The sequence below is a fragment of the Budorcas taxicolor genome, chromosome 18 (genome assembly GCF_023091745.1).
Source record: "Budorcas taxicolor isolate Tak-1 chromosome 18, Takin1.1, whole genome shotgun sequence".
Classification (NCBI taxonomy): Eukaryota; Metazoa; Chordata; class Mammalia; order Artiodactyla; family Bovidae; genus Budorcas; species Budorcas taxicolor.
The window spans coordinates 27671157-27695741 of record NC_068927.1 but is presented as its reverse complement, the minus strand read 5'-3'; the positions used below and the strand labels follow the sequence as shown (position 1 = coordinate 27695741).

The 24585-nt window shown below is 41.9% G+C and overlaps 1 protein-coding gene across 2 annotated transcripts in view; it reads left to right on the top strand.

The window, feature by feature from the left end:
• The first annotated feature begins 3302 nt into the window (after positions 1 to 3302).
• CSNK2A2 (casein kinase 2 alpha 2) overlaps positions 3303 to 24585 on the top strand; it is a 35677-nt gene continuing 14394 nt past the window's right edge. For both annotated transcript variants that reach the window (XM_052655924.1, XM_052655922.1), the window contains exons 1-4: positions 3303 to 3436; positions 4178 to 4289; positions 12347 to 12448; positions 15469 to 15519. In XM_052655924.1, coding sequence (XP_052511884.1) covers positions 3333 to 3436; positions 4178 to 4289; positions 12347 to 12448; positions 15469 to 15519 — 369 coding nt within the window. In that variant the 5' untranslated portion in view covers positions 3303 to 3332. The remainder of the gene's footprint in view (positions 3437 to 4177; positions 4290 to 12346; positions 12449 to 15468; positions 15520 to 24585) is intronic.

Below are 24585 nucleotides of genomic sequence, written 5' to 3'. Positions count from 1 at the left end.
AACTGAAACCTGAGACTTGAAGAGGAAAAAGGAGTCAAGCACAGGAAGATGGGAGTAGAGGGAGTGGAGTTGACCCTGGCCATGCTTGGAGGCTAGAAACAACTGAAGGAGGGGTGCGTGGTGATCTCCAGGAGGGAAAAGTCATAGGAGAAGGTCCTGATCTGATCCTAATAATATTGAGCATGTAGCACGTGCTAGACCCTCAGATTTTAAGAGTTTTACATGGTTTGTTGTTGTTGAGTCTCTAAGTCATATCCGATTCTTTTGTGACCCCCCAGATTGTAGCCAACCAGGGTCCTCTGTCCATGGGATTTCTCAGGCAAGAATACTGGAGTGGGTTATCATTTCTTTCTCCTGGGGAATCTTCCTGACCCAGGGATCGAACCCATGTCTCTCGAATTGGCAGGAGTATTCTTTACCACTGAGCAACCAAAGAAGCCTCTTTTACACAGCTTCAGTTCAGTTCAGTCACTCAGTCGTGTCCAACTCTTTGCGACTCCATGAATTGCAGCACACCAGGCCTCCCTGTCCATCACCAACTCCCGGAGTTCACTCAGACTCACGTCCATCGAGTCAGTGATGCCATCCAGCCATCTCATCCTCTGTCGTCCCCTTCTCCTCCTGCCCCCAATCCCTGCCAGCATCAGAGTCTTCTCCGATGAGTCAACTCTTCGCATGAGGTGGCCAAAGTACTGGAGTTTCAGCTTTAGCATCATTCCTTCCAAAGAAATCCCAGGGCTGATCTCCTTCAGAATGGACTGGTTGGATCTCCTTGCAGTCCAAGGGACTCTCAAGAGTCTTCTCCAACACCACAGTTCAAAAGCATCAATTCTTCCGTGCTCAGCCTTCTTCACAGTCCAACTCTCACATCCATACATGACTACTGGAAAAACCATAGCCTTGACTAGACGGACCTTAGTCGGCAGATTAATGTCTCTGCTTTTGAATATGCTATCTAGGTTGGTCATAACTTTTCTTCCAAGAAGTAAGCGTCTTTTAATTTCATGGCTGAAATCACCATCTGCAGTGATTTTGGAGCTCAAAAACATAAAGTCTGACACTGTTTCCACTGTTTCCCCATCTATTTCCCATGAAGTGATGGGACCAGATGCCATGATCTTCGTTTTCTGAATGTTGAGCTTTAAGCCCACTTTTTCACTCTCCACTTTCACTTTCATCAAGAGGCTTTTTAGTTCCTCTTCACTTTCTGCCATAACGGTGGTGTCATCTGCATATCTGAGGTTATTGATATTTCTCCTGGCAATCTTGATTCCAGCTTGTGTTTCTTCTAGTCCAGAGTTTCTCATGATGTACTCTGCATAGAAGTTGAATAAGCAGGGTGACAATATACAGCCTTGATGTACTCCTTTCCTATTTGGAACCAGTCTGTTGTTCCATGTCCAGTTTGAATTGTTGCTTCCTGACCTGCATACAGATTTCTCAAGAGGCAGGTTAGGTGGTCTGGAATCCCATCTCTCTCAGAATTTTCCACAGTTTATTGTGATCCACACAGTCAAAGGCTTTGGCATAGTAAATAAAGCAGAAATAGATGTTTTTCTGGAACTCTCTTGCTTTTTCGATGATCCAGTGGATGTTGGCAATTTGATCTCTGGTTCCTCTGCCTTTTCTAAAACCAGCTTGAACATCAGGAAGTTCACTGTTCATGTATTGCTGAAGCCTGGCTTGGAGAATTTTGAGCATTACTTTGCTAACATGTGAGATGAGTGCAATTGTGCGGTAGTTTGAGCATTCTGCGGCATTGCCTTACACGGTTTAACTTGTCTAATTTTCCCCATAGCCCTATGAAGTAGGTGCCATTACAGTTTTTATGCTGTAAAATCTACAGCACAGAGAGGTTAAGTTGTTGGCCCAAGGTCACAGAGCTTGTAAGTAGCAGGGCTGGGATTCAAACCTGGGATGGATCTGACTCCACAGTCTGTGCTCTTAACCATATCAAAAAAAGAGGAAACAGTCTCATCTAGAGAATAGAATATGAAAAAAAGATTAGAACAAACTGGGCTGTGCGAGGAAGTTGTGTTGATTAAAAAAAAAAAAAAAAGTGGTATGGGAAAGCAAGACAAAAGGCCCAGAAGATCATAGAGAGAAGAATGTTCAGGGCTAGAAAGCAAGATAATAAAATAGGCCAAGGTTTGGTTGGCCACCCCACCCTCAGTCCATGCCCAACCCCCAGCCCAACCCTACAGGCAGAACTCTCACAATTCCTCTCCTGGTGTGGTCCCAAACAAAACCAGAGTATTTACATGATCTCAAAGTATCGCTTATTAATTATGGAGGGAAAAATAGGAGCTTTACAGCGAGCAACCTGGCTGACTCCAGCTAAACGAAGTGTCCGATGTGAACATACAGAGGGGTCTTAGGGAAGGTTCTGGAAGGGAATTTTGGGGACAGTGTATGAGAAGGGTTTTATGAGGAAGGTGATAGATGAGAGAGACGGGCAAGTCTTGAAGTTCAAGGGTCTATGGGTGACCGGTCACGGTCCATTGAGGGGAAGACCGCGTGTCTCGGGGAAGGAAGGGGAAATCTTATGACGGAGCGGTTCTGAGAGCTAAGAGCAAGTCATTAGGAAGGGACTTGTTGGGAACAGTTTGGTGACAAAAAGGTCACAACAGGGTCCGTCCGGGAGGTTGGGGTGGGTAAACTCTGGATGACTAGAGGGCAGAGCGTTTGGGGCAGGGGTCTCTAGGGGAGTCCTAAAACGGTATACGAGGCAGAAGGCTCCAGGGCCACAGCCTGCCGCTGGGGTCGACCCTGTGGCGAGCGCGGCCGGCCAGACCCAGGAGGGGGAGATTGGAAGTCGGCCTTGAGGGGCGGGGCCGGGGCGGGGCCGGGCCGCCGGGAGGGTCCCCCCGCGCTGCAGGGGGCGCTGTGAGCCTGGGCGGACCCGGGCCGGGCGGCGGCCGCTCCTAGTGAGTGCGGCCCCTTTTCCGGGTTTCCTCCTCCTCCTCCTCCTTCTTCGCCGCCGCCGCAGCCGTCGCTGCCCCTTTCCCGGCCGGCGGCTGCCGCTGCTGGTGCCGCCGACAGCGCCGCCGCCTCGGAGCCGCGAGCCGAGCGGAGGCCGCCGCGGAGCGCGAGCGCTGCCCGCCCCGCCGCCCCGCCGGCCGCTCCAGGGCCGGGCCGGCTCGGCCGGCGCCCCCCGCGCCCCCCAGCCCGCCCGCCCCCGCGGGCCCGGCCTGGCGCGGCCGCCCGCCGCCGCGCTCCTCCTCCTCCTCCTCCGGCGGCCCGCTGCCCGCCGCCTCCTTTGCCCGTCGCCCCGCGCCCCTCGCCGCGCCGCCACCCTCGGCGCCCCGCGGCGCCCCCCGGTCCCGCCCGCCATGCCCGGCCCGGCCGCGGGCAGCAGGGCCCGGGTCTACGCGGAGGTGAACAGCCTGAGGAGCCGCGAGTACTGGGACTATGAAGCTCACGTCCCGAGCTGGGGGTAAAGCCGCCGCAGCCCCCCTCCGGGCCCTCGCCCCCCCCCCACCCCCGCCGCAAACCGCACTCGCCCCCCGTGGTCTATCTCCCCGCTGGGCCCGCGCCTCTTCGGCTCTGGGGTGGGAAGCAGACCCTCCCCACCATATTCTCGTCTCCCTCTCCCCGCTTCTCGTTCCTTCCTCTCAGCGGTGCGCACCCCTCTCACCTCGGGGAATGCTCTCTTACTGACAAGTGTAGGGATCCAGGGACCAGAGCCTGGTGGAAGTGAAGGAGCAGCCCTTCCTTCTCACGCGTTGGGGTTTCTGTTGGGGTGGGAAGTCAGCAGCTGTCCTCTTGAGCTATTAAAATTCTCTGCCTTTTTGAGGTTTTTGAAATGAGGCTGGGTGGGAGGAAATTTTTTAAAGACGTCCAGATTCTCAAAGCGAGTGCTGCCTACCTTGCGGGAGTGAAGTAATAAGGCAGGTGCTGTGGGCAGAGGGGCACCTGTGAGCCTCCAGGATGGATGCTCTGCTCATCCCACCTTGTCTCCCCCTAGTTATGAGGGACTAGTTAGGTTAGGAGCTACGTCCAGTGAAAAGAGCCAAGTTTATGTTGTGGCTTTCATTTAGGGAATAAGTTATGGCATGAGGTATATAGACACTCCAAGTGCTTGATCAGTGGAAGCTCCTGGATGAGGATGTGTAGTGGGCATAGCCTTGGTTAACCCCAAGTCTTGGCATTTATGTGTCCTTCTTGTCTTTCCCAGTAATCAAGATGATTACCAGCTGGTTCGGAAACTTGGTCGAGGAAAGTATAGTGAAGTATTTGAGGCTATTAACATCACCAACAACGAGAGAGTGGTGGTAAAAATTCTCAAGGTGAGTGTCTTATGAGTGGCATTAAAATTTCTTTTTCACAGGTCAGAAGGATACAAACTACTCCAACCACATTCTAGAATGAGCAGGACAAACTCATTTTAAAAATCTTCTGCCCCATGTCCCTCTGCTACTCCTCCCACAGCTGTTTCTGTTTGAACTTTTTTTTCCACACAGACCTTTTTCAAATCTAAGCATGGTAGTTCAGGAACATCCTTGTTCTAAAATGTAAGTATGGGCTCCCAAAGTGAATATTCCAAAGAGCCTCCATTTGTTACAAACTAAATAGGTATTCACATGCAAGAAGAGCCTCTTCATGAAGAGCCCAGTTGATACAAAGGCTCCTTGAGCACTGAATTTGTTATTCCAGAAAGAAAGATGGAAACAGAGTAGCTTCAAAGAGGAGTTTGAAGCCTGAGTGGAAGGAAACACCCCAGTGAATAATTGCTTGTTTTTTCTCCTTTGGTGCTAAACGGTTCAGATGGGGTACATACAGTGAGCTAACAGGGCCAGGGAGGTCATAGTTGCTTATCAGCCAGTAAAAGTGAAGTTGGGAGCAGTAGAGAGTACGCTTAGAATCACTAAAATAATGATTGGAACAAACCAGCCTGAATCTGGTTTAGCAGCCTAAGTTTGTAGCAGATACACACTTTGTCATCTCTTGGATGGAGACATGATCTTACTAAGTATGAAGAGTTGGCTAAATTCTCTTCCAGGTAACTGGTTATATAGCTTTGATAATGTTTTACAGGGTGGACTAAAAAACAGTTCTTAGAATCTGTGAAGGGTATTCATCATTGCCAGATTATTTCATTTGTGTGCATGTCATTTAGTGAAATCTTGAGGTGACCAAAGAGTTAATTAATATAAGCACTTTTACACAAACAGGAGTTCCAGTATAGCCATTTTGGAGAGGTTCTGTGGATAAGAATATAGGATTGAAAAGCTGTTTTTGTCATCTTAAGTAGAGTTAGGGCAGCTGTGTCCCTATTTAAAAAGAGGGGTCAGGCTTGGACTGTCTGAAAATCGCTTTTCAGAAAAATGAGTGACTCTACTGATACTCAGTACCAGTCTAGCCTAGTGATGAAGAGACAGGATTATGATGGAGAGAAATAGCCAAGTTACTAATTTATGCTGTCAGAAACGCTGGGGGTAAGAAGTAAGGAACTGATATTGAAAATGTGGAGTTTTTTACTCTCCTCTTCCCTAAATATGAGTTGCACCCGCAGAATCATGTCATCTTTTTTGTTATTGTATTTCTTCACAAGCATAAATATTTTAAAAGATGCTTTCTTCAGAGAAGTCACCTGGGAAAGCCATACAGCTTTTTTCTTAGTATATTAGCATAAATGTTTTTTACTGTAAGTTGGTTAAAATCTCTCTAGGAAGTAAGCAAGACATAAATTGAAATTAGGAATATCCACATTCCATTGCTGTGCATTTGGAAGGACGAACTGCTGACACTAAAGCAATTTCAGAAAAATGTCTAAACTTTCGCATGATGGCAGCATCTTTAGAGTAAGCGTGCAGCTTCCTGTGGTGTCTTTTTGGAAAAGGAACAACATTGAGGTGTACATGGAAGTAACAGTATGTTCAGTTAGAGAAGCGTCACATTGCTCTTTGGTCATCTTTGTATAGAACTTTATAGCCTCAGTTACTAGATGGTTTTTTCCCTGCTCTGAAGGTGCACAGGATATGTTTAGGGAACCCTGTATGGAAGCCGAAGGTTATATTTAACCCACAAGAAATGTAGGCACAGAGAAACATACCTGACATCACTGTGTTGAAGTAACCCTCAGCCAGGGCTCCTGTTTGCTATTTCTCCCTGTCTCTTACTGCTTGTTTTGGCATTGGGCTGTAAGATCTTAACGTTGAGCACAGAAAAAGTTCCACTGTTCTGAAATAAGACTTGGGAGGCCCCTCTAATGTTCCAGCTGGCTCAGTGTTTCTTGTATCTTTTCCACACAAGTCCTTCTTGGGGTACAGCCCACACCACCTTGTTTCTGCTGATGAAAAAGTACACTCACTTTTGTTTTTCAAAGCACTGTGACATTTCTATCCAGATTTTGTTCTGTCTGAAGGATGGGCTAAGAAACTACTGATGGTATTGTTGGCTTTTCTCTTTCTGACAGGCTGAATTAAAGTAGATTAAAAATATTGGGTTTTTTTGTTTGTTTTAAAAAGAATAGGGCTTTTATCCAAAGTTATGTGCCCCTATTCAGATAAGTCAGAGTTATGACTAATCCTACTATTGTCATGTTTGGCCACGGGAAATTAGTTCCTTAACAGAATGCCAGTTGCTCATAATTTGAAGGACTCCAGAAAGAGCTTGCTCTTCATCTTGGCCTACTGGATTTCAGCCGCAGGAAGGAACTTCTGTGCTGATGTGCACATGGTGACCGAGACAGAGTACGTTCTTTGAGGACAGGAACGGCCTGCTTCTTTGGTGAATGTTTCTATCCAGTGCTTTCCAGCATATGAGAATGGTTGGGTGACGAATGACCACAGAGGAATTTCTTATCTCTTCATTTACATCAGTAGATGTCTAAACATTAATAAGAGGTTTTAGGAATTTAGAAATTGGTGAGCAGAATGTTTCTATCTGACCTGAATTGAGATTCTGAAACAGAAATCTTCAAAGAACACTCCCAATCAATAGGGAGGTAGTGTCTTTTTTTGGCAGAAATTGTTTTGAGAAGGGGGAGTGGTGGTCAGGGTTAATATAGCAGGGCAGAAAGCCACTTTCATGCCTAAAGTTTCATCTTTTGATTTTGAGAAATCATTTTTTCAGTTCCTTTGTAGTACCTTTTAGGAGAGTGTACACAGAAATAAAAGCATCTGGCCACTTTGGACAACTTTTAGCACTTTGTGAGTATCACCTCTGTATATGGATTTCATCTCTTCTTGAAGTCCTTGGGAGGCTGCAAATTCAGCTGTTTTCCAAGTAGAAGTTAAAAGCAATACCAGATTTTAAAAAACAAAAGTGCAGGTTTTTGGACCCATGCTGCAAGTACTGGAAATCCTCATCTTAGGCTTCCTGTTGGTATTACTTCATACAGAGTTTGTCCGTTCCCTGCCACCCCACCCACCCCCCACCCCCAAATTAATTATCAAGCTTCAAACAAAGCGTGGTGGTAATACAAGTTTAACTTTGTACTGTCAGGAGGTAGTGTTAAAGATGATTGATCCCAGATCCTTTTTAGTTACTTCACAGTGAGCTGGTGCTATGGAGGTTTATGAAAGTGATGTTTTTTCCTATTTCTACTTTCTCAGCTGGTAGGTTTTTTGCCCTCTGTTTGCTTTATTAGGCAAGTGTACCAAGACATCCACTACGTGAAACAAGACATTAATACTAATACGTCTCTCGGTATAAAAAGAGGATTGTTAAAGTATTAAAAATAATACAAATTTTAAAAATTGTGACTGAGTCAGTGCTGTATCCAGCGCTGCGAGTGTGGGGTCAGAGATGCAGAATGTGGCCAGCCTGTGGGACAGAATCACATTAGGGGAGCATAGACATTATTAGAACCCAAACCTGCTTTTACAGATAAAGCAAGACCCAGGAGAACCTGCAATTTGCTCAGGGTCCCATGGCCAGTGAGATAGAAGCATTGAGTTCATGACCTTCAGTCCCTGCTGCAGAAGCTTGGTAGACGTGAGAGGCACGAATGGGACATCAGCTGGGTGTTCTGAACTGACCTGGAAAGATGGACGAGCATGCACTATAAGTCAAATGGAATTTGTTTATTTCTAATGATTTTTGGAGGTGTTCTTCTGGAAGGAAATACCTGACATCAGTGGGTTGCTGCTTGACATGTTGGGTAGATGAAAGCCTGGAGAGCTATAGGGACTCGGACTTGGCTTCTCTGGTTTGTATCCACAGCAGCATATTTAACATATAAGTGAAATGTTACTTTCCTTTTTTGTTTGACATCATAAGGACCGGTGCTTTTATACTTTTTTTTTTTTAAACATATACAGTACCTCCAGGTCTCATCCTAATCACTTGCTAAGAGGGCAGAGCCAGTAGGAGAAAGGACTGTACCATCCTCTCTGTGAGATGCAAAAGGCCTACTATGTGACTCACTTTTAAATTAAAATTTTTTTAAATCCTGAGGATAACAATTGCCCTCAAGAAATTGATCATGTATTGGGGAAGATGAGAGTTGAAAAATCAGGGGGGAATTTGTTGTGAAGAATAAACCCTGCACAAATAATGTTGATATTTAGGTCAGTTGCAGTGGGTTCTGCCAGGGTAATAAAATAAAAGCCATCATCCAGACTGAGCATTCTTTCTGTTCTATCCTGCAGTCCTGACAACCATTGTTCATTGTAATTGTTTATTGCAGGTGATGAAATTAAAATCTTAGTGGGGCAGTTGTTGATTTGGTAGTGGAACAAAAGTAATCCCAGGTTTGAAGGTTCTGAGCTGTGTTCCTGCCTTCCTTGAATGTATCAGTTAAGTAGTGCTTGGAAAGAAATTAAAACAGGACTTTGCCTGTTAATATTTGCTGGGATTTATTGAGGTCATAATTCTTAATGCCTTTTTAGACATTAGCTTGCAAATTCAGTCACAATTAAATGCTAGCAGTTGAAATCATTCTCAGATCCGGCTTTTTAAAGATCAGCTCTGAGTAAATATATAGGACAGATAACTTACTTTATCAACTTTTGTCTTTCTGAGCAGCCATCACTAAATTGGTCTTTGTTTTAAAATGTTTAATGTTGCTGAATAGGGAAAGAGAAGCAGGACCACATTGAACAAGATTTGGATCACATTCAACTAAGACTGCTGACTACCTGGGACTCTTCACCTAAGGGCAGAAACCTGAAAAAAATCTTTTTTTTCTTTCTTTTCAGAGCTCTTGCACAGAAAATTTTAAAGGCGTTTTTCTGCTTTAAATACTCTCTTTACGTGTATGCCAAAATACCTTTATTATTAAAACTTGAATTAATACTTTAGTTTCTTTTGTTTAGCTTTTTTATCTACTAGACTTTGAGTATAAGTTTTTTTGTTTTTTTAATAGCTAAACTGATTCAGTTAGAGCCAGATATTCTCTGAATTGGGATAAATGAACCTTAGGTGAGAGAAAGGCTTTTAATCTAACATGCAGATGAAATGTGAAATGATGGAAATGTATTTTCCACTTTAGTGGTGGTGAGTGAGTGTGGACAGTAGGCTGGAGGATTAGAGCAGCCTTATTTCTGTAAAAATTCATGGTCTATCTTTCTTCAGATGCCAAGGATCCTCCCTTATAAATCCTAACTTTTTCCCTTGAATTCTATTTATAGAATGTAAATCATCGCGGTCATAAATATCTGGGCATTCATTGGTTTTTCGGCTTCTGGAGGTCTCTCAGGTTCAGAGGAGTAAGCTTGAGGCTAGAGAGAGTTGCCTGAAGCCTGGTTCCTGTAGAGACTTGGTGCCCCTGCTCTGGAGTGAGTCTCCTGCACCGTTCATCACTCCTCTTACAGTCTGTCGGTCTTTTCTCAGTATGTGAGGACTCCAGCTGCAGTGTGGCTCCATTTTGCCACTTCAGATTTGTCCTGCTGTCCCCAGTCTGACAGGTGACAATTGGGCAGTCAAATGTGCTTCACTTGTTCTGTGAGTTACCTTAAGACATAGTGAAAGATACATTCATCTGAACTGGATTATCCAGGAACTGCGTGCCTGCCTGATACGTTGCTGAATAACAGAACAAGGCAAGGCTCTATATGGGACATTGTCATAGGAGCAGCTTATTTAATGGTTACCTTGTGCTTGTTCACTTTTAGAGGGAGAGGGGGCTTTTGGTGAACACAGGCTTCTGGCCATTGTTTTTTTTCTCCCTCTGTTGCCACTCCCACAGATTTCTAAGTACTTTCCAGGAGTGGATGACAACTCTAGAATTTGTTGGGGCTTCCCTGGTAATTCAGTGGTTAGGATGCTGAGCTTCCATTGTGGCAAGGGACAGGTTTGATCCCTGGTCGGGGAACTAAGATCTCACATGCCTCACAGTGTGGCCACAAAAAACCCCAGAATTTTCTTATGTTGAATATACTGGTTGCATTTGATTTTTCTTTTAACTTTATGACAAAATTTCAAACTACTGAAATATTGCAAAAATTCCCATGTATCTTTCATGCAGATTTCTTAAATATCCTTTTCTCTCTTTTATTTATATATATACACACTTGTTATACATACAGATATGTATGTGCTGATATATATTTCTTTTACTTAAGTGCTTGAAAGAATGTTATTTATCCCTAATTTCCTATATTTCCTAAAAACAAAAGCTATTTCTTACATAACTCAATGCCATGATCAGAAATCAAAAGTTAATATTGATGTATCTACAACCTCTGTTCTCATTTGCCAGTTGTCCTTGTAATGTTCTTTATAGCAAAGGAAAATCCCAGATCATGCGTTACATTCAGTTGTCATATTTTTTTTAATCTGGAATACTTGTTTAGTCTGTGTGTTTCATGACATAAACATTTTTAAAGCTTGTAGACTACTTATTTTGTAGTATGTCCTTCTCTGGCTGTTTTCTGACCAAGTTTGTACTTGATGTTTGAGTGCCTCACTTTTCCAAAGTATTGAGTTCTGTAATTATGAAAAAGGGAAATAGTAAAATTCCTAAGTGGAATGGAGAAAGAACCACAGTAGCCAGATCTGTTCTACTGAGAATGCTGACAATGGAATGGGCGCGATTGTGGCAGCTGGCTTGGAAGAATGCAGCCAGACTCCAGCCTCTCAGTTGAGTGCCCTCCTACAGGTGATGCAGGTGCTCTGTGTTTTACAGTTCCTCTCTGGTTTGTGTTCAAAGCTGTAGCTTGGTGACCAGCAAGAGATGCTGGTTCCTCTGGCTTGTGTGTATCTTGCGTTTCACCCATCCCACTGCCGCCGCCACCACATAGACACGGTCTTTTCCATCTTTTCCATCACGGCTAACCCACGGGGCCGTCTTTGTCTTTGCCTGCGCTGCTGTAACAGTGTCTTGCTGGGGCAGTACTCCTTTTCCTAAGTTATGGTGCTCCCATGGCCACACTTGGGGAATGAAGGCACGGTGGAGAAGAGTGAGGCCTGCAGAGTCAAGCTGACTAGATTTGAATCCTGCCCCTGCTCTTGACTGCTAGCTGTGTGATCTTGGGCAAATAGCTCAACTTGGCTGAGTCTTCTACATAGGAATTTTGTGAGAATGAAACATGAAAATAATGGACATAACATCTATTGACTGCTTCCTATATACTAGTTGCTGTTTAAGTACTTGATAAAGCATAATTGATTGTGATAATGCTTATTTTTCTAGAGCTGCTTTAATTATTCTTCAGACTCTTTAGCGCATTTATGACAAGAAATAACATGCATAATGCTGACATTTTTGATTAAGGTTTCCGGTTTGCCTATCCAGCAGATTGAAAGGTTAGTGGGTAGCAGGGGTTTTCAGTCACTGCTGTGTCAGAGATTGGTCTTTTCCTTTGCTGATCCATCATCTCTTCCTTTAGGAATGGGGTCTGTTGGGAAGTTTTACTGGCTCTGAGCTGATTTCAGAGTCTAGATATTAAGGAAATGGGAGTGGTGACAGGAAACGGGAGCCAGCAGCTGGGAAACAAGTTTGTAACTTGATGTCAGTGAACTGGTCTTCACTCCTAGAAGACAAAATTACATGCGACCCGTTGGAAGAGCAGGTGTCTTAGCAGTTTGTTTCAGTTTTTCCATTTATGAGTGCATGATAGACAGCTGTTAAGAGCTATAACGTTTTCCATTGGGCAGTTAACTAGTAAACATTTTATTTTTAAAGTATGACATAGGCATTCAAAATTTCATGTGTCCTAAATGTAACTACTTAAAAGATTTGACATGTAAGCTGTATGAGTCTGTGAATTATTTCATGTAATCTTAAAAATTGTTATGGGCAGGCTCCTCTTAAACCTCATTTTATTCCCCCATCTCTTCTAGTTTAGACATGCCCTTGTGCAAGATAGTGCAATAGCCATTTGATAGAAAGTGTTTTAAAGTTTTATTTATTAACTTCAAAAGGAGTCTTACTTCTCATTACTCTTGTATATTTAAGCCAGTGAAGAAAAAGAAGATAAAACGAGAGGTTAAGATTCTGGAGAACCTTCGTGGTGGAACAAATATCATTAAGCTGATTGACACTGTGAAGGACCCTGTGGTAGGTGCCTAGCTGTTGAAGGGGAGAGGTGGGGGGGTGGTGTGTGTGTGTGTATGAGAGACAGAGAACCTGAAAATAATGGGAAACGTTATAATATGCTGGGAATGATTGTGTTTGTCTTTACTGCTAAAGGATTTGAAAACCAGAAAAAATCATGGTGGCCCAGTGATACTACCCACTACCACTTTTATGGAACCTTAAAGTATTTGTAGAAAAAAAATCCCTTTCCCAGTTTTATAGCCTCATTATTTTGATTCAGTCCACAAACGTTTGCTTCAAAGCTCCCTTATGCTCCTGCTTTTCTCCCAACTTTGAAAGCTTATTACTGCCAATTAACATTATTTTACCTCACTTAAGTAAGCCTGACATTTGAAAATCTGGGTTTACAGAAGGAGATAGGAAGTGTGGCCATGTGGACACTTCCCGTGGAGAACTGAACAGATCACAGACCCCTTGAGGTCACTATCTTGCTGTTTCTCATACTGGTCTTTAATTCGGCATCCACCATTAGGGCTCACATGGTATATGCAGATGCAGTTTAAATATTTTTATTAAAATGCTTAATTTTTAGACATTTAAAATATGCTGTTTAATTTTGTTTTCTCTCCTCCTCGGAAATAACCTAACCTTAAGTATTTATGATTAGGCAAGCTTCCCATCCAATTTCTGTTCTTTTACCTCTTGTACCTGAAAATTTTCTCTGTTCTCCCATGATAGCTTTTTAAGAACATGTTTGCTTCTGTCTGCTGAAGACATTCTCATAATAATGTAGCTAGCACGCATTGAACACTTACTATGTGCCAGGCATTATTCTGAGTGTTTAATGCAATTATATCGTTTAATCTCTACAACAGTCCAGTTGGGTAGGTACCATTATTGTCCACATTGTCACAGTGTACAGATAAGAAAACTGAAGCCTGCAGAGGTTAAGTAAGTTTCCCAAGATTATAGTTTTTCCTTTGGATCCTAAAAAGATTGAGAAGGATGGTTACATGCTAGATTATACCTAACTGGCATTAAAAATATATCCCAGCCTGGGCTTCTCAGGTGGCTCAGTGGTAAAGAATCCTCCTGCCAATGCAGGAGACGCAAGAGATGCGGGTTTAATCCTTGGGTCGGAGAGGTGCCCTGTAGAAGGAAACAGCAGCCTGCTCCAGTATTGTATTCTTGCCTGAAAAATTCCATGGGCTACAATCCATGGGGTCGCAAAAGAGTCAGACACTGCTGAGCACACGCATACACACACAAGTTGCAAAAGGAGGAATAATGACTGTTAAGTGGATGAACATTAAAGGTTTACTATGTTTAAAAAAAAAAAATGTATCCCAGCCTAATCAGTTCAGACTGATTTTACAGTAACTCTGGACTGCATGATCCTTGGAAATGGCCTGCATTGTGAGCCAGTATGTAGTTTTATACCTAGTGCATCTCTATTTTGCTTTGTGTGTGTGGGTGTGTGTGTCAACAAAACTTAGTGGTTCCTGTCATTATTTTTGTAATGTTACTTAAAGCATGCGTATTTTACATGATACGTAATACAAGTAAATCGAAGTGAATGAAAACCAACGGGAACCCTCGTCCCCTAACTTTTAGGGGGACAGGCTTGCTTCGAGCCTGTAGAGAGATCTGGTGGTCTTGTTGAAACCTTTCAACATTGGGCTAACAGGGAATCCTTGGGCTGCTCCTTGTTCTGGTAAAGACATGCATGTGTGCACTGTGGCCTGTTTGCTTTGTAACTATTACCTACTTCGTTGAGCAGAACTGCACAGTCATAAAGATTTTCATGATCTTATTTCTTCTTATAGCCTTTTCAGTTCAGTTCAGTCGCTCAGTTGTGTCCAACTCTTTGGGACCCCAGGAATCACAGCATGCCAGGCCTCCCTGTCCATCACCAACTCCTAGAGTTTACTCAGATTCATGTCCATTGAGTCAGTGATGCCATCAGCCATCTCATGCTCTGTCGTCCCCTTCTCCTTCTGCCCCCAATCCCTCCCAACATCAAAGTCTTTTCCAATGAGTCAGCTCTTCTCATGAGGTGGCTGAAGTACTGGAGTTTCAGCTTTAGCATCATTCCTTCCAAAGAATCCCAGGGCTGATCTCCTTCAGAATGGACTGGTTGGATCTCCTTGCAGTCCAAGGGACTCTCAAGAGTCTTCTCCAACACCACAGTTCAAAAGCACCAATTCTTCAGCACTCAGCCTTCTTCAAGCCCCTGCTTTTCTCTCAATTTTGAAAGCTTATTACTGCCAATTAGCATTATTTTACCTTACTTAAGTAAACCTGACTTTTTGAACATCAAATGTTGACCATTTTGTACTCATTACATTAAAATTTATAGTGCTTTTAAAATACTTGATTTTATATGGTTTTGGAGGGGAGCACATCTTTGAAAAGAGACATTCTCTAACTATCCCTAGCCACGGCGTAATTTCACATTATACCTTAGTGACCATCATACACTTGGGCGGTTTTTTTGATTGTGGAAAGACCAATGGTAAATTCCCAAGACCTATGATAATTTTGTAAAATGTGTCTGGTTCATGAAACCAAGGTGAAAACTTACTACTCTGTTTGTAGTTGGCAGGCTGGAACACTGCAGAGCATATACATCTTCACATAATGTGCCAGGCCCACTGACAGGTTGGTCAGAAAATAGACTCCTAAAAAACAAAAACAAAAACAAAAAAAAAACCTTTATAATGAAAACTGCAACCATTTACAAAAGTAAAATGAATAGTATAATGAACCTCTTTGCACACATCACCCAACTTTAGCTCAAGTTAATCAGCTTAAGGCACTTTGTTTCATCTGGACCCCACCCACATCCCCACCACCCACCATCCCCAGTTGTTTTGAAGCAAATTTCAGATGTAACATTTCAAGGGGATTCTTTCTTAATAAGCTCTCCCTAATGAGTGAATCTTTCATCTAAGTCGGATTTGGGGATGGGCCAGTGTGACAGAAGCAAATTAAATTTATTGTTTGAATACTTAACGAAGCATTAATATTCTCTCTTGCAGTCAAAGACACCAGCTTTGGTATTTGAATATATCAATAATACAGATTTTAAGGTGCGTATATGCTGTTTCTTTCTGGCATGGGGTTAATGGGGAGTGGGGAGGTGGGGATAACTGCTGTTGCTGCTCTGGAGCACAGGGCCCAGGAAAGCCCATGGCTGAGAGCAGGAGATAACACTGGGTGGATTTCTTACAGCATTAGTGCAGGATACAGAAAGGGGTTAGATTTTTGCAGTTGGTGAAATTAAGCATTACTCTTTGCCTTGCTTACTCTGGGAATTACTACTAGGCTGGGTCTAAGTTAATGCCTCATCTATAATGCTCATGTTGTAGACATGATGGGTGGATGTTAATTGTAATTTTCATAGGAATCTTACATTGCTAATAGGAAGTGATAAATGGATACAGAACTTGTGTGAAAAGAGTCAGTATTGTACCTTGGATTCAAGCTATCAAATGGTGTGTGTGTTCATGCACACTGTATACAAGGCAAATGATAGAATCACTGTGCTTTTAGGAAAGCCCTGTTGCGGGGGCTTTTGTCTGTTTATAGTGCATGTTAGTTTAGACTTTAAAGTGTTTAAAAGCATGGTTTTAAGCTGATTTTTCATGAATTTGTGTTTTTTATTGTTCAAACACTGCAACCTTCTGATAAGAGATCAGACATACTGAGCATGGTAGAGCATAATATGAAAACCAATATAAAAACAAATAGTAGTGTTGATTTTTAGGGGCTTTTAGGTGATTATAATTGTTCATCATTGTAGAAAAGGCTTGTGATTTTGTTCTGTTGTGGAAGTTAGGAAAAAATCCAGTCAGCAATTGAAAGACGGGGAGTGATCCTTTTGGGTGAAAATAAAAGAATTTTATCCTCACATTTACTTTTTCTTAAGTAATCACTCTAAAATAAAGTCAATTAGTGAAAATATGCGCAAACGGGTATTATGCCTTATAAAAACAGTAAGCAGGTTTTATATTCAGTACAATCATCCCTTGTTATCCATGGGAGATTGGTGATTGGTTCTAGCCCCCATCCCCAGAATACCAAAACCCAAGGCTAATATAAAAATGGCATTTATATTAAAATGGCACAGTATTTGCATGTAACATATGCACGTCATAAAAGATGGTACTTTAAATCATCTCTAGATTACTTGTTATACCTGCTCCTACTGCTCAGTCGCTTCAGTCCTGTCCGACTCTGTGTGACCCCATAGACAGCAGCCCACCAGGCTCCCCCGTCCCTGGGATTCTCCAGGCAAGAACACTGGAGTGGGTTGCCATTTCCTTCTCCAATGCATGAAAGGGAAAAAATCATCTCTAGATTACTTGTTATACCTAATACAGAGTAAATGCTGTGTAGGTAGTTGGTGGAGCACAGCAAATTCAGCATTGTGAAATTTTTGTTTTTTCAGTCCATGGTTGGTTGAATCCTCGAATACAGAGGGACAGTTGTATAGCTTTTCCCATATTAACAAATTTCCTTGTGATGTAACTCCTTAAAGGTGAACTCTGAACAGTGGGATATGTATTTCTTCATTAACTAGCAGAGCAGTGCTTAGCTGGTAGAGTACTGTGCTGATATATGTAACTGATCACACTTTTGCTGTGAACAACTGAGGTTTATTAAGAATGTCTGTGATTGGGAATGTGTGTGTGTTTCTTAAGAAACAGGCTTTAATGAAACCAAACATTTTTGTAATGCAAGTTTAAAAGCTTGTCTTAATGGAACTTCATAGTGAAATCCCTTAGGTTTCAGTGCCTCTGCTTCCTTAATGAATGTTTACCAGTTACATAGCCACACATGTAAAAATTTTACTTCACCATTTTTGTGCTTCTTAAGTTGATAGCTGCTTTGTTGATTTAATGACATACAGAGGATCAGTTTTGAATTCCTAGAGAAATCTGACTTCGTACAAAGGAGATGTTTTGATGGCATATATTCTCTAAAGGATTCCTTTAAAAGGAGCTTCCTTTAAAAGGATCATGGGAAATTGATGTTTTTTGAGGCTTGCATATCTGAAAACATCTTTATTTTATCCTCCCAATTAATATATTTGCCATGATAGAGAATTCTAGGTTGTAGTTAAGGATTGCCTCAGAATTTTGAAGGGATTGTTCCACTATTAACCACCGAAGCCACTGGTTTCATCTTATGTGTGATCTGCCTTTTTTTTTCTTTTCCTTATGAAAGCTCTTAGTATTTTCTCTTTATTCTCAGTCTCTGAAATTTCACAGTGATGTGCTTTCATATGGGTCGCTTTCATCCTTTGTTCTGGGGACTTTTTAGTCTAGAAACTCTGTCTGTCTGTTTTGAAAAATATTTTTAATGTTCTTTTCTTCCCTTTCTTTGTTCTCACTTTCTAGAACTCATTCAAATGTTAGACTTCTTATCTTGGAACTCTACTTTCTTCTCTGAATTTTTAAAAATAGTATTCTGTTCTTTTATGTTTTATGTCATATCGTCTATTTTCTCACTGAGAATATGTCCCCCCTCCCCCATTATGTTTTCTTCTTCCTGTCTTTTTCTGTTTTTCTTCCAGATTCCCTTTCTGGGGGTGTTTTTGGTTTTTGTCTCTGTTGCAGTTGTCTGAAACGTCACAGGTTTTGAACGCCTGTGCCTACTGTAGTGTTAATGAACTGACTGCTGATTGTCAGCTCTTGTTTCGAGGATGCAAGCCTGCCTGCCAGAGTCTTAGTTGAGGAGAGCTATAGGAAGTGCCTGTGGACTTAAGACTTAATTTCCCCTTTCCAATGTGGTGTTGAAAACATTTTCCTACTTGCAGTTCAATCTCTCTGCCCTTTTTCAGTGATACCTGGAGTCGCCAGTTCCTGAGCCTTTCGGTAGTTTTTCAGTGTGAAGTGTTTGCTGCTTACTGGGCCCCGTCTGCTGGCAGAATGTTGGCAGAATTCTCAGCTTTTTTGGTCCGCTCAGTCAACTGGACATCTGTTTTACAGCTTCAAAATTGGTTGTCTCTTCCATTCTGTTAGTATTGTGGATGAATCCCCCCCTCCCCACTGCTTCTTTTACAGATATTTTTGAGGAACTTTGGGAAGAAGCAGAGGTAGGGATGGGTTGGTTCTGCCATGTTATTAAACTGGAGGTCATTTTTGAATGTTCAAGCCATGCCATCATAGTCAACTTAGAAGATCTTAAGTATCAGGTAGCATATGTGTGTTTTGGAAGAGCAGACTGCAACAGGAAAATCACTTTCTTTTCTGGATAGTAAACAAGTGGGGAAATTGGTTGGTTTAATGTCTGTGTTCATCAGGCTTTTTGTTTTGTCCTGTGTCCATCTTATTAGGAAAGGTTTTTATTTATTTTAGAGTCTTTCTGATTTTGCTGTCAAGGTTATACCAACTTCATAAGTTAGATAACTTTTCCTTTCTTTTCTCTGAAAATTTACATAAAATGGGAATGATCTAGGTGTCTTCTGGGGTGGGGAGAAGAGACTTTGGACTACACTTTCCTTTTTAAAATATACTCTTGGTTAAAGTTTTATTCCAGTTTTATATATCTTCCTAGGTCTATTTAGATAATTATTTCTAAAACTGTCTAAATTATATTCACATAAAGTTATTGACAGCATTCTCTTAGAACTTAAAATTTTAGTGTGTCTGTAATTATGCCTTCTTTTACATTTGTAATATTTGTACCTTTACTTTCTTTTTCGTCTTTTTTAAAAAACTTCAGATTGTTAGTGATCTCTTATTAATGCTTTCAAAAAAATCAGTTTTTGGTTTGTTCAGATAGTTTTTGTTAAGTTGTTTGTTTCATTCTGTTTCTGCTCCTGTATTAATTATTTTCTTCCTTCTTTCTTTCTTATTTTCTTTTTTGGGTTTTCACTATTTTTTCTGTTAACTTCTTGAGTTGATGTCAGCTCATTTGATTTGTTTCTGTCTTTCTTGATTGGTAGTAAGTGTGCTTTAAGTCTATACAACCCTGAGCACCATTTTAGCCACATTCAATGGTTATGTAACTCATGCCTATATAGTTTTCAGACTACAAGTACAAATTCCAAACATGTGGATTTGGAATTTTTCCCTCAAACCTTTTGACTTTGAAAACTTAAAAATCTACTGAAAATTGAGAACAGTAGCACAGTTAATGCCCTTTCGTTACCTAGGTTACCAGTTGGCACTGTTTTGCCACATTGGTAGTTATTTCTCCCTCTCCTCCTCCCTACCCTCTGTCTTTTTGTTGAAATTATCTTAGAGTACAGTTGTAGACATCGCGATACTTCACTCTCAGAAATGCCAGCCCTGGAACTAGGTAGGCCATTTTCCTACATAACCACAATACTGTTAGTACTCTTAAGAATTTTATATAATGCCATCTAATATACAGTATAGAGTTTATATTCAAAAGTTTTCCAGTAATTATTGTCCTGGAAATGTCCATTCAGGATCTACTTGGCTTTTTTGTTTGTTTTGTATTTTAAATGGTTCTGGGGACTTCCCTGGTGGTTCACTGGTTAAGAGTTCGAGCTTCCACTGCAGGGGGCCACAGGTTGGATCCCTGGTGGGGAAACTAAGATCCCACCTGCCTGAATGGCATGACCTCCCCCCCAACCCCCCCCCCAAAAGATTCTTTTAATTGTTTCCTTATTGATTGCATTGTGTCCAGAAAACATGATCTCTATAATTTTGATATTTGGGATTTGTTTATGGTTACTTTGTGGCTTTGGTACATGGTCATTTTTTATATCAAGCTTGTTAATTTAGATCTTATTCAGATTTTCTATGGCCTTGCTGATTTTTTTTCCCTTGATATTTTATTTTGTGGTAGAAGTAATGGTTTGGTGGTTTCTCCTTAAAATCATCAGTTTTGATTCATATATGTCAAAACGATGATAAGATACATGGTGATATTTAGAATACAAGACAAAGCTTGAAAACAAGTGAATAGAAAAAGCCAGTTTCTCGAAATTGGAATGAGTAGTTATAGAAAACTCCCAAACTCAAAATTGTCTCAAGAAAGCTAAGGTACTGTTTTAAGGTAGAAAGGGTTTTTGTTGAGACATGGGTCTCAGTTTTCCATGCCTTTGGAAAAATGTAAATAAAAGTGAATATGCATTTTAAGTAAAATATATATCATTTGGGCATTTAAAAAATTTATAAGACATCCCAAATGGATTCCATCCTGAGAAGATGGTAGACCCATATTAATCCATGGAAAATGTCATATCACTCACATAAAATTAGGCTTTGACTACCTGATTATCTTGAGGCCTTATTAATGCTGTTAAGGTTTGATGTGGAGATGGTGCATTCACAGACTAGAAGTTTCCTTAATTGGGGGAACAAAATTTACTTTTATTATAGATTGACATTTTGTTATTTCTCTGTAAGGCATTTTCAGGTAATTTGTGGTAACTTTGATGTGCTTGATTAATGATTTGTTCTGCTTCCTTAAATTTCTAAAAAATGTTGCCCTTGGTTTCATTCTGGCTTCTGGGATTGTGTGTAAACAGTGCCTGCTGCATTCGACACCTTTCACTTTCACACTCCCCTCACTTTTTCTTCTCCCTTCGCGGGGACCACTGGTTTCTGGATGTAGACCAAGCTGTGTACGGCAGGGAATGTGCAGAGTGTGTGTAAGTTGAGAGTTTGCTGTGTTGGTGATTCCCATGTCTGGTTGCAAACCTTCTTGAAGTGAGAATTCCTCTTGAATGACGGTTGTCAGGAATGGAGGCTTGGAATCTGAAGCTGCACTGTGACGAGACCTCAAGAACTGTCTGTGTGTGGACAGCATGAGTGAGGCCCCCTTGTGGCCGTTCCTTTCTTGGTGTTGGTTTTATATCAAGTGTTTGGTTTAGACGCTAAGTCGTGTCCGACTCTTGCGATCCCATGGACTGTAGCCTGCCAAGCTCCTCTGTCCGTGGGATTCTCCAGGCAAGAATACTGGAGTGGGTTGCCATTTCCTTCTCCATCAAGAGGGCACTGTGATTCTCTTAAGCAGATATCATTTTTCCCATTCTTCTCAGACTTTCTGAGGTTAATTAAAAGGTCCAGGAAATTTCAACCTTGGGCCCTTTGAATAGTCCTGGTGTGTAACTGACTTGTAGGTCAATGCCAGTGTGTTTGAGGCTTTGGAACCAAACTAGGATTGGTGAATAGTTTCTTCCTCAGCACCTTCGTAGACTTCCAGGAAGCGTAGGGTTGTTTTGTTTTTCAAGGTCACTTACTTTATGAAAATGTAAGTAAAACTAACTTCCTGTCAGTATTTGGCAGTTGGTTAGTTAGTGTTCTCCATGTTAGCTAAGAAGAATGGAGGAGAAGTGTGGTTCTTGTGAAATTTCTCTTCCTAATTTGTCATGAAGCCTTAGTACTTGTGTTTCTTGAAGACGGTTTTAATTCTGTTCTGTTGACTAGTGAGCATCATCAAAGACATGTTTATTGACCGCCTTCTGTGTGCAAGCACAGAAATGCCACGTGTGGTGTGAGGTACATAAAACATGTCATTCTGCCATGCAGGGACTTAGAATATAGACAGAGTTGTACCTGGTTATCATGATTGTACCTTGACATGCTTGGTTGGGGGAGGGAAAGTTCAGAGGTCTTGAGTCACCAGATCAGTGACTGCCAGCAGCCACGGCACCCATTTGACCCCTCATGCATATGCAGTGTGATATGCAGGGGTGGCAGCATAGGACTCAGCGTGTGGGCAGAGTGAAGCCTCTCACTGTTCACAGCAGAGGGAGAAAGTATCTTGAGAATTCCAGGTCACTGCCAGTGCCCAGGTGTAGACGGTTAACGTGGGACACTGCTGCTGTCAGTGTCCTGTGAGCGCCCCAGAGAACAGTGGCCTGCTGGGGATTCGGAAGAGGAGGAGACCGCCGTGTGCTCTGGGGAGCCTGGGTAGGTGGTTAGGACGCCACCAGCTCAGGTAGCCGGGCAGGCGTTCTGGATTTGCCAGAGGGAAGAACAGAGGTGAAAAACATGGGTTTGTTTGATCAGAGTGGGGAATTCCTCAGGGCTTCAGTGAAGAAAGAGCTACAAAAGCTGGAGGAAGCCCGACTCTGACTCTTGAGTCCTGTTGCAGGTGTGGTTTGGTCTCCTCCTTCCCAGAGCTGAAGAATGAGAGGGAATGTCAGTCAGGACTTTGTGATGCGTTAGACCTAAACACTATAGTCAGCAGGTGTTTTTTTGTATCAGTATTGCATTAAAAGTGATACTAGTTGGAGTAGCTGGAAATACTGTGTTGGCAGTGCAGGGACATTTGTTTTATGCCTTACACCATTGCTTGGTATGGATACCACATGGTACAAAAGGAAAGCCTTCCATGCATGATAAAGATCCAAATAATAGCCCACATTTGTTTTCTGGAAATAGAATATTCTAGCCCTCTGAGGATTATTAGAAAATGCTCTTTCCACTTTCATGGTCTGTTTATTGACTTGAGGTTCAACTTGCCACTATCTATGGGTATGATCTCCTTAACTCTCAGAGGAAGAGCTGATTTGGCACTTAAGGAGATGGTATCCCCGGCCTGTGTCTGTACATATAGGCTGTCGGTTGGTGTGCTTCTGAGAAGCCTTTCTTGCTATGCAGACTTGGGGGAGAACAAAATGCCTGGGTGTTTTGTTATGAGTGAGTCTGTCCTGAGCAGAAGTAGTGGCATGTTCTTGCCATTGGGCCTGAAAATGGTTCCGTCCAAGCAGGGCCAACCTCCAATAGTGGAGCAGCTCCAAGGCACCACCAGTGTACTGGGAAGGATGTTTTCATTCTCTGTGGTGCTCTGAGTGAATTAGATACTCTTACTAAACTGGAGGGAGAGTTACTTATACTTAAAAGAGGAAATTTGAGAAAGAGACTAAGTCCTGGTGGTAGAAAATGTTAGGTTTGATTCTTGGAAAATTTTTTTTTCCTAAAAAATTTTTTCAAACAGGTAGTATGTTTACATGGATTTAAAATATTAATATATGGGCTTCCCAGGTGGTGCTAGTGGTAAAGAACCCATCTCATGCACGAACTCATGCAAGAGACATGAGTCGTGGGTTTGATCCCTGGGTTGATAAGATCCCCTGGAGGAGGAAATGGCAGCCCACTCCAGTATTCTTGCCTGGAGAATTCCATGGACAGAGAAGCCTGGTGGGCTACAGTCCATGGGGTCACAAAGAGTTGGACACAACTGAAGCAACTTAGCAAAATGTTAATATAAAGTGATACACAGTGAATAGACATTCTTGCAGATACAAATACTCATATGTTGTAGTTTCCCCCCCTTTTACACAGATGCACTGTATGTACACTGTTCTGTTCCCCTTGAAGAGAGTCCCTACGTGGCTTGAGTCTTCCAGTAGAGAAACAAAATAGGTTTGATAAAGGTGTACTGATTCATTTTATAGAAGATGTGAACTGATAGGAAAAGAGTTATTATTTATTGTCTAAATAATAATAATACAGTTTCCAACAGGGGTTTGTGATGATTTAAATGAACCTGGATATGCTAGATTCTATTCTGTCTCTTGGAAATCGACACTTAAACAAACAAAATTCTCAATCCAAAACAAACTTTGGATTACCAGTTACGAAAACTGTCATTTGTGTCAGTTAGGCCTGGAATCATTTTCAGAACCCATATCCATCCATCCCTCCCTCCTTTCCTTTTTTTTTTTTTAACATCTCACCCTACCACTCCTCCCACGCACCTCAAACATTTTGCATCTTTAGTTATCATCAGTTTTTGCCTATAAAGTGTTCTTTTTTCCAGCCTGAAACTGATTTTTGGAGGATTGGAGAGTTTTTTCTTTTTTTCTTTTTTTTATTTCGTTAAGTCTCCTGCCCTCTCCAGATGCTATAGCAGTTCATTTTCCTCGTGGTCTGTCTTGCCACCATTTTACCATGTGGGCTGATGAAGTTTTCCAGGTTCTACTGTCCACTGAGAACTCGGTTTTCTAAAGTAAACTGTGGTGCTGCAGTGGGGGTCATTTGCTTGAAGTTCATTAAGAATATGAGGACAATTGGACAACTTGGACGTCACCTCTACAATAATGTAATTGTGACTGTTGAAATCATGGAGCACTTACACAAGTTTTTAAAAGATGCAAGTTGGTGTAAATTTTTTTTTTTTTATACCTTTGGAATTTCTTCCATTTTTTTCTTCTGAAGACTGAA